This window comes from Maylandia zebra, linkage group LG12, assembly GCF_041146795.1.
Source record: "Maylandia zebra isolate NMK-2024a linkage group LG12, Mzebra_GT3a, whole genome shotgun sequence".
Lineage (NCBI taxonomy): Eukaryota > Metazoa > Chordata > Actinopteri > Cichliformes > Cichlidae > Maylandia > Maylandia zebra.
In genome coordinates, this window is record NC_135178.1 from 36,141,836 (window position 1) to 36,151,623 (window position 9,788).

At 40.4% G+C, this 9,788-nt stretch overlaps 1 protein-coding gene across 1 annotated transcript; it reads left to right on the forward strand.

The window, feature by feature from the left end:
* Positions 1–2,249: 2,249 nt before the first annotated feature.
* On the forward strand, positions 2,250–8,346 carry prdm8b (PR domain containing 8b). Its single transcript, XM_004555678.2, has 4 exons — positions 2,250–2,594; positions 5,221–5,445; positions 6,000–6,231; positions 6,441–8,346. The coding sequence occupies exons 2-4, from the start codon at positions 5,227–5,229 to the stop codon at positions 7,694–7,696; spliced, it is 1,707 nt and encodes a 568-aa protein (XP_004555735.1). The 5' UTR covers positions 2,250–2,594; positions 5,221–5,226; the 3' UTR covers positions 7,697–8,346.
* The last annotated feature ends 1,442 nt before the right edge of the window (positions 8,347–9,788 follow it).

A 9,788-nucleotide genomic window follows, 5' to 3' on the forward strand; every position in this document is an offset into this window, starting at 1 on the left:
TTAGGATTGTCGATTTTGCTCTTAAGTGTCGTATTTTGATTTTTTTGAAGCCACGACTATTTCGACAAAGCTCGATGAAAAATACAGAATAAGTTAAGTGTGTTGGATTTTTCACAAGCACACAATGTCAGGCCAAATACCGGCAGCTCTCAGCAAACTGTGACAACTGTGTTTTATCCTTCAGGGGTTTGTATTGTGTGTGCATTTATTCCCCTCCGAAAAATTTGGGTGCACTCCTGATCACTCATACCACGACAGGATGCTTCAGCTGATCTGTACTCATATTTATCCACAGCACACACTGCAATCTCACACCATCTGTAAAAAAAAAAAAAGTAACTGAAAATGACGGTCTGGAGAGGACGATTATTTTAAAATATTCTATTTAGTATTAGGTCTTTAAAAAATGTTAATGTGATTAAAAAGAAGAGGAAATGATTTTGTTTTTCACATCCACGTTCTCCTCTTGCTTCCTTTCTGACTGAGAAGAGCTTTACTTTCTCTTCAGCTGAAACTAGAGGGCGAAAGATCAACTGTTCTTTCAACTAAAACTAGAAGTTGTAACTTAAGTGTTATCTGTTTTTTCTAATATGCAAAAAATTACTTGTGAAACTAACAACAATAAGTAAAACATCACCTCAAAAACTGCCTGAAATACCAATAAATACTTGTTTTTTTCCCCTTTCCTTTGGTAAAAGCTTGACAAAAGCTTTTTGCAGAATATTTCTGGTATAAGAGCAGAATTCAATACAAGTGAGGAACCCAGTTTATCCACATAACCGAGCTCCAATGCAGAAACCTCCAATTCTGTGTTTGGGGTTTAGTGTTGTTTTAAATTATCAAATAAACCACTACAGTGGCTCTGGGAAGGCAAAGTATTCCTAACCCTGTGCTACCAGGATATGTGATTTCTGTCATTGGAAAATTGTTCCAAATCTTGGCAATCAAGGAACCAAAAATAACTAACTGACCCATAATAAAAATGAATAAATAAATAAATAAATACATGTTCTATTTCTCTGTAGAAGCTGGGATTAAGGGTTAGGGTTTGTCCCATCAGTGGCTGATGATACAGACCTCACAAGATGATTGTAACCACTAACTAGAGACTTAGCATAGAGAATATTAATCATGTGACTGATTCATAAATTTTATGTTCAAAGTATATTATGTATATAATGTTCAAATAGTTATTGGTTACATCATTTTCTTTAAAAATGTCTATAACACCAGAAAGAATTTCTTATTGGACTTTACAATAAGAGAATGGGCCTTTAACTTCCTCTTCTTGATTTTTAGCTTTTAATCTTAAAATGACATGCAGGTTGAAAAATCAATGCATAATAGTACACATTTGATTTTTTTTTAAGTAGCTATATTAAGACTTTGGTCAAGTCTTAGTTAGGGTACATTAGGAGAAATCTCTTGCACAGATAAAAGTAATGCCTTATTTTCAAATAGACATTAAAAAAGTCCTCAGTGAGCTGTACCTGATCTGCAGCTTTATTTCCATCACAATATCGAGCCTTCACTCAATGCAAATTATACACTGGCGCCCCCTAAATGAGCCCGAACACAGTACAGACAGCATCAGCAGCACTGACAGCAGCGGCAGAGATCCGCTGTGAGAGACTGCCCGGGATACCCAGGCGCTCTGACCGCATGGAGAACCGGCTGGCACGGCGGGAGGCAGCGGGAGCGCGCGGTGCCCCCGGTAATGCCTGCTCAGCTCAGAGTCCAAATTAAAAAAAAATTTAAAAGTGCTGCGAGTTTAAACCACAGAGAAAGTTGGTTTGTTGCACTGAGCAGTACCACCATGCATAAAGGAGGCTTGGAGCCAAATTTGGAGGGGCTGAAGTGGTGCTTTATTGGGTTAACTTAACAACAATAATAATGATGATAACAATAACGATAATAATAATGATAATGATAATAATATTCACAGTAATAATAATGATGATGATGGAAGAACATTTTTATTCTCTCGACAACTCGAAGCTGCTGTTGGCTTCTCTCCTCTCCCCTCACAATAGAAATCTTCAACTTAAATGTCACTTTATTCCGACCAATACAACCACCAACTATTGTCATCTGAATTACAATAATAATGGGCGGGGGTGAGAGGGGTCTTTATCCCTCCGCACATCCATAAATCGCACGAAATGACAGTCGGCCAGTGAAGAGTTAAAGGGAGGAGACGGAGAGTGACACGCCTCATTGGGTAGATTATGTGCCGCAAACAAAAAGTGTGTGTCGGTGTGCCAGTCAGCCAGAGCATCGGGCCCCATCTGCACGCCTCTCTCTCCCCCTCTCTCTCTCTGTCTGCTTTTATCCGCGCAGCTCTCTCTCCCTGCCCCGCTCCTTCACTGCCAGTGTCGGCGGCAGCAGCAGCACTGTCACTTTCAGCACACTGGGGAGGAAATGTACTGATACTACGGAGCAGCCCGGGAGCGCATCACCATCTCCATCATCACCTCCATCACCGTCACCGCATCCCCCCTCTCGTCTTTTCGGGGCTTTTTTCCCCCGCATTGATTCGCAGCATCGCTCTCAAATCGTTTGTGGATTATTGTTCCCTCCTCATCGACGGAAAGGTAGGTCTGTGACGTGAAAGCTGTGTGTGGTTCGGATAGTTTTGGAGCAGGAAAAAGGGGTGGGTTGGGTGGTGGGTTCGCTTTGCGCGGCACGCGTCCTGCAGAATAAACAGCAGGAAAAAAATAGGGGGGAAAATAAAGCAAACGCAGATGTTTCCTCGCTGTCGCAGTTCAATCACAGCGCTGATTCGGGACAGTTTTAGCGGATGGGTGAAACACCCCCCAGTTTCAGCTCACCCCCACCTGCAGCGGGTTTGGAGGGAGAGGGTGGCTGCTTTCCTCCAGTTTGGATGTACAAACACGCCGCTCGGTGTCTCTTTTTTTATTAATTCGAGCCTGGCCTTGACTCATATCAGTCACCCGATAATTTGTGAGGCTTTCATCCACCTCAAGCGACTATCTGGGTTCCTTTGAACATAAAGAGGTTCTGTTTAGTGCCGGAAACAATTTTTTAAGCTTCACATCGCAGCGCCGGGATCCGCTTTGGAAAGGCTGTGTGCGCAAAATGTTCCAGAGAATCTTCCTGCTGCTGCTAAACGTTTACGAAGTTACAAAATCCTATAAATCAGCCGACTTCAGTGGCAGCTGTTCTTTGTTATTTAATCAAATTTCCACACTTCTTTTAAAACAATAATACTAATGAAAATAATAAATAACAGTAGAAGCCAAACCAGAGGAAAGCATCGCTTTTTCTCTTTTTGCAGCGACAAAACAACTGCGGATACCGGGGACAAACAGACGGTAGCTCATCTGTTCCCACCGCCAATCACCGGCACGAGAGCAGTTATCAATATCCGCCCGTTTATTTCTGAACCGGATCACATTTACGCGCAAAAGCCACGTTTCTCCCTGCGCGCAAGAGTGCACAGACCTTTATCCCAGCTGTGGAGCTTTTAAATGATACTTAAATGATTTTCTAATTAATGGCTTCATTTCTTTGCACGAACTGTGCCAAGACCGCGCCTCGTGGACTATGAAAAATAATAATAATAATAATTATTATTATTATCATATAATAACAACTGCACTCTAAACTGTTAATTATAGTTACTTTGTTATAGGCCCAAAGTACAACAGTAAATCATTTTTATTCATATTTTGCTGTTGCTAAAATAAACCAAACAGTGATCAGAGAACATTATATACAACATATCATTTCAACAATTTAGAAATGGCGTCTTAAGGAAAAGCTATTTGTCTGAATTTATTGTTTGTATTTATTTATTTATTTCTGCCGTCCTTTGTGCCTAATTTACGGCCGAACAAATGTGCATCAGGTGCAGGCTTCCGCGCACAGATTCTGCAGTATTTAAACGCCAGAGGAGGAAGAGGGGAGGAGAGGAGGGAGTGAAAGAGACGCAGCCGTCTAAACACACACATTCAGAGGTTAGAAAGGGAGAAAAGAAATAATTAACTGGTCGTGCTGCTTTAATTACAGTCTCAGAGGGGAAAGTGGCGGATTATGGTAATGAGGCGACATACGCTGCCGCTTGTAGAAAGGAGAGAAAGGTTGGCTGACATGAAATCACTGACTTTGACAGTCCACTTGAAACCCATTGGACATGCTCTCTCCGTTGGACGTGCTCGGACCTCACCAGCTCCTACTGAGGGCGCCGTCGTCTTATTATCCTTCTCTTTTTTCTCCTTTGTAACAAAAACAGTCTTCAGACAATGTGAGAAATCCAACAAAACCAGACACGATATTAAATGGATAAAGATAATATTTATAGAAAAATCAATGATCACACAAGCGTGAAGCACAGTCAGCTCACTGGAAAAGTAAGGACGTTAAAAGCGACTCTGGGAACTGTAGGAAATACAGTAAACGCTTTAACAGGAAGCACCTGGAAATACTGAAGCACCAAACTTTTTTTTTTCATAGTAATTTTTCATTTTCATTTTTCTTGCATCAGGCAGAGAGGACATTGAGGGAGTCCGCGAAGGCCTTCTTATGTTAAAATTAGCATTAATACTTTATTATATCACTTATGCGAACATTATATAATAATAATCTGATTGGATTAATAGCCGTGTATACTATTGTTAACAAGAAAACATTCTAGATTGTTTTATTCCTATACACACATCGCTTATTTTTACAGACAGCATTATTATTATTATTATTGTTAATAATAATAATAATAATAAGTATTATTATTATTATTATTATTATTATTATTATATATTAATGAAAAAAATCACGTGATCACTAATCTCTGATTGATTTAGTTTTTTATTGTCGCTTTGTTTATTGTGATTGTTATATAATCGGATATTGGGAAACTACATCATCAATATGCTGAAAGTGTTGCCGTCATGAACTTATTACGTGGTTTGAATAAATTAAAAGGGAAAAAAAACGGGCCCCTCAACGACGCCCTTGACAGCTGGTTTAGCCAATCTGTCTAGGAAGAGATTTATTTCCTATCAGCTGGTACAGCGGAGGGTATAATCCACTAAATAACCAAAGGTTAGGCTCCAATGTGTGATTTGTTTTTGCTTGATGAATATATTAAAGAGGAAATTACGCATTTTGGGGACAAAAAAGAGGAAATTTGATGCTTTCCGTTAGACATTTTTGAGGCCTGTACTGACGCTGGTTTCTCGTGGTTCCGTGTGTCCGCAGTGTGACATGGAGGAGTCCAGCTCTCAGAAGTTGGTGTGGGATGGGGACGCCAAAGCGGTGCAGCAGTGTCTCACGGACATTTTTACGAGCGTCTACACAACGTGCGACATCCCGGAAAACGCCATTTTCGGGCCTTGCGTGCTGAGCCACACGTCTCTGTATGACAGCATCGCCTTCATAGCTCTGAAATCCACCGACAAGCGCACAGCACCTTATATATTTAGGGTAAGTGGAGCTTTATTTTGATCACAAATTTGAAATAATTTTATTTTAATGCATCCCTTATACAGGTTTTAATTAGCTCAATTATGACTGAAGACAGATTTTACTGATTGGCATCTAAACTGGCCTAAAATGACAATGTTTTTAAATTTCTGTGCATTTATTTCTGTCCAATAATTAAATATATCCCTAGAGATGAAAACCAAAAGGCTAAAAAAAGGAATAAAAAAACATATATGGTCACTAAAATCTTATAGGGACATACTAGTAGATTTTGCTTGTTTTTAATAGCTATAGTAATTTGCTTAATTTCAAGTGGAAAATTAGGTTTATTAAAGCATTGTGAACATTTTTTGTCTTCCCTGAATTATTTTTTTAAACTTAGATTCCAAACTATAAAAATACACGTTGTGCCCTCCTTGTTTCTGCAGCAGTTTGGGGGTAATTCTCTCTTCCCATTTGCATCTAAAAAACAGCCTGAGAGGTTTATGGGGTGGAAATAATTTGAAATTAATTATTTAAGTATTAACCCAAAATGCTCTTGCTTGATGGCACAGGTGGACACTTCAGCGGCCAACAGCACCTCGGAGGGCCTGATGTGGCTGCGGCTGGTCCAGTCAGCCCGGGACAAAGAGGAGCAGAACCTGGAGGCCTACGTGAAGAACGGCCAGCTCTTCTACCGCTCGCTCCGACGCATCGAGAAGGACGAGGAGTTGCTGGTCTGGTACGGCAAAGACCTCATCGACCTGCTGCTGCTCAGTTCCAGCAGAGTGCCTCCCAAAAGCAAAGGTGAGCCAGTCAAGACAGTAAAGTGTTTCAGCTTGTGTTTAAACCATGACATTTATTGTTTTCTTCTTTTAGTTTTTACTTTGATTTCATCCGATGCAGGCTTCACACAATGCACTAAAGAATACATAAAGTTATATTTACTGCAGTGCAGTACAAAGGTCATATTCTTGAAGTAAATTTTCAATAATTTCCTTTTGTCCTCCGGTTAGGTTCATCCCACCACTCCTGTCCGGACTGCAGCCAGCGGTTCCAGTTTGAGTTCCCTTTCTTGGCCCATCTCCGGTTCCGTTGCACCAAGAGACTGCAGAGCATTGCTGCAGCCGACGAGGAGCCCAGCAAAGACAGCGGCACAGAGCGACTAAACGCAACCCCAACCAGGACCAGCCCAAAGGTAGTCCGCTCCGAAGGTTTCAGCAGTCATCAGGACAACAATAAACCCTCCACAGACTTTCATAACCTAGCCAGGGATCTAGAGAACAACCGGACCAGCCCGCCGAGTGACAAGGAGGCCGAGATCTGCAGCGAGAGCTCGGGCAAGAGGAAGTTCTCCGAAATAGAGGACAGGGAGTGCAGAGGACCCAGCCTTCCGCAGTCCAAGTCTAAAGATGAGCTTGCAACGTCTGTGCAGAATTACAGAGGAGCATATGGCCTAGAGGACAACCACCGGTCCTTCTCCCCACCAGGCTCCATAGAGCTGGGAGAGGTAAAGCGCAGCGCCTTTACTGAGGTTAAGTCAGCCCAGCACTCCAAACAGCACAGCAGCAGCAAAAGTCTCCAAAGCTCCAACTCTGAAAACAAAGATGGAGGTCGGCCCAGCAGCAACCCCTCGGAGAAACACCTTAGCATCAGGTCTGTGCTGTCAGAGACGCAGCCGCCCCAAAGCTCACCCATGGGCAGTGCTTTCACCTCCGTCAGCCAGCAAGGAGGTGGCAGTGGTGGGGAGAGGAAGAGTGCCTTCAGTCAGCCATCTCGCTCCTTTTCGCAGATCTCACCACTGGTGATGCCACCCAAGCTGCTGGACTGCCACCCAGCGGTGGGCGACACCATCTCCTCCAACAGACTCTACCAGGCTGACCACCTTGCTGCCAAGCTGCAGGGTGCAGAACTGGGCGCCAACTGCCCCGTGCCGGGCGGCATGGCCAAGCAGAACCCCTTTGTCTACGCCACCGCCTTCTGGCCCAAGAACTCCGGACCTATCCAGCTTCAGATGCCCTCAGCTCTCACCCTGCTGCCTCCCTCATTCACCTCGCTCTGTCTGCCCGCTCAGAACTGGTGCGCCAAGTGCAACGCCTCCTTCCGCATGACCTCAGACCTGGTTTACCACATGCGATCCCACCACAAAAAGGAGTACTCCATGGAGCCTCTGGTCAAGCGGCGGCGCGAGGAGAAGCTCAAGTGCCCCATATGCAACGAGTCCTTCCGGGAACGGCATCACTTGTCACGTCACATGACCTCCCATAACTGACTTTTTGAAACTAACAAGGACGAGACTTTTGTTTAACATGGACGGATTGTCAACCTGCCTGGATTTAAGCACTCCAACTGGAAATAGACCACTTAAAAACACAAGAACACCCCTTGCACTTACTTTCACTTTGGACTATAATCTTTGAATTCCTTTTCTGTCTGTTTGCTTTTACTCCCCTGTAAAAACAATTAATGTTTTGGGTGTATGCAAATGCATTTTGACTTCAAAAATGAATCTATTTATGAAAAGTTCACTTAAAAGTTTGAGAATAAGGGAAGATTTAAATATGTGTAATTGTACAGTAAGTTGTATTTTATATCATATAAATGCAAATATAGAGAAAAATGACAAATGTAGTCATACATCATGGTTTACAACGCAGCGAGTTTTTTCATGTCTACAACCAATATGGACACAAATTGGGGATATTATGTCAGACTATATTTCAGAGTGCATGTAATATGAAATGATATTGATTTAAGATGCAGTCTATACATTACAATGTAAATAATTTGTTTTATTTGAAATACAAAGTGTAATATTTTGTGTCAGTGGGGAATAGTTTCAGTGTTTCTTCCTTTTGCGGGAATTTACTACTTGATAGTTTATCTAATCATGTTGAATGCATTGACAATAAAATAGCTTTATTTTCAAACTGTGGCCTTCATGGATTTTTTTTGACTGCAACTCAAATATATATTAAATAAAATCTTTATATATTCTGTGTTTTGTATTCATACATTATAACATTAATTTTAGGGATGCAAAAAGTGGACAAAACCACCTTATTTTACCTTATTTACATTTTTTATAAGAAATTGATTTTATATATTGCCAAAGCTCAGTGTTACTAAAATAAATATAAACATATTATGTAAATTTTTTTCCCAACACACTCGAAAACAAAGACACTATTACAGTTAATAAATCTGATGATGAAATATTTATTGTACATTATATGGATATATGGTTATCTACTATGTTTCCTCCTTGGAAATGAGCATTATTATTATTATTATTATTATTATTATTATTATTATTACTACAGCCATTGTCTTTATTTAGGTAGGACACATTATCCTCTTAATTAAACTTTAAAATAATTTAAAAAAAAACCTTTATCATACCTGCACATTGGGTGTTTCCCGTTGATAATACGGTCTTGTATTTATCGAAATAAAGTTTATGTAAAAGAAAAAAAAATATATATATATATAAAATGTTCCGACTGTTTTTTTTTTAGTCTTTATTTTTATTTATTTTTTTTATTTAAAGCAAAAAATACATGGCCATGATTTTCAGGCTTCTCGGTAAGCGACCTATTGTTTTACTTTACTGAATAAAATCCGCGCCGTACGCCTACATTTACGATTCGTTTCCATTAAATCATTAGACTTATTTTTTTCTTTGAAGAGCCGTGAACAGCCAGTTACAGAGACGCCACGAGTTTCCCATAAATCAATAGGTGCAAATAATTTAAATTTATAATTTTTTAAACACGCCGCAAACTGAAGACAGCAGTGAAGTGCTGCTGTAACACCCAAATAACAACCGTCTATCAGCCCGACGGTGACCTTTAATCTGCAGGATATTTATGTCAAAGAAAATCAAACAAGCAAACAAAAAACAGAGTGATAGAAAGTAAAACGTGATAATATTTTTGGATCAGTACTCCTTATTTCCACCACGTTATGAAAACGCAAATATCAAAAAAACAAACAAAAACAACAACAACAAAACACCGGGTAGGAAACGTTTCAGGCCACGAGCTGAACAGAAACTGGTTCGAGCGCGCCATCAAGTGGTCTGTGAGCAAACTGCACAAGCGGAGATCCCACTGGGCAGCCATAACGTGTTAGGATATATATGTGGAAAACTAAAACCCTTAAATTATATGTAATTTAAGATCTTTGTTTTTAACGACTCATCAGAATCATTATATGACTCATACCTGTAACCATGACAATATCCCTATATGACCATGGCTGATATATATACACACACATATATATATATATATATATATTTCTATTGTTTCTGAAAGCTAAAATATCAACTGTGTCTCAAATCCACTGTGACACTGGTTCAT

Bases quoted from the DNA above. Each gene is read 5' to 3' on its own strand.
- prdm8b (XM_004555678.2), top strand. From the start codon at position 5,227: ATGGAGGAGTCCAGCTCTCAGAAGTTGGTGTGGGATGGGGACGCCAAA. The intron at 5,446-5,999 runs GTAAGTGGAGCT...TTGATGGCACAG, and splicing joins CAGCACCTTATATATTTAGG to GTGGACACTTCAGCGGCCAA. The intron at 6,232-6,440 runs GTGAGCCAGTCA...TCCTCCGGTTAG, and splicing joins AGTGCCTCCCAAAAGCAAAG to GTTCATCCCACCACTCCTGT.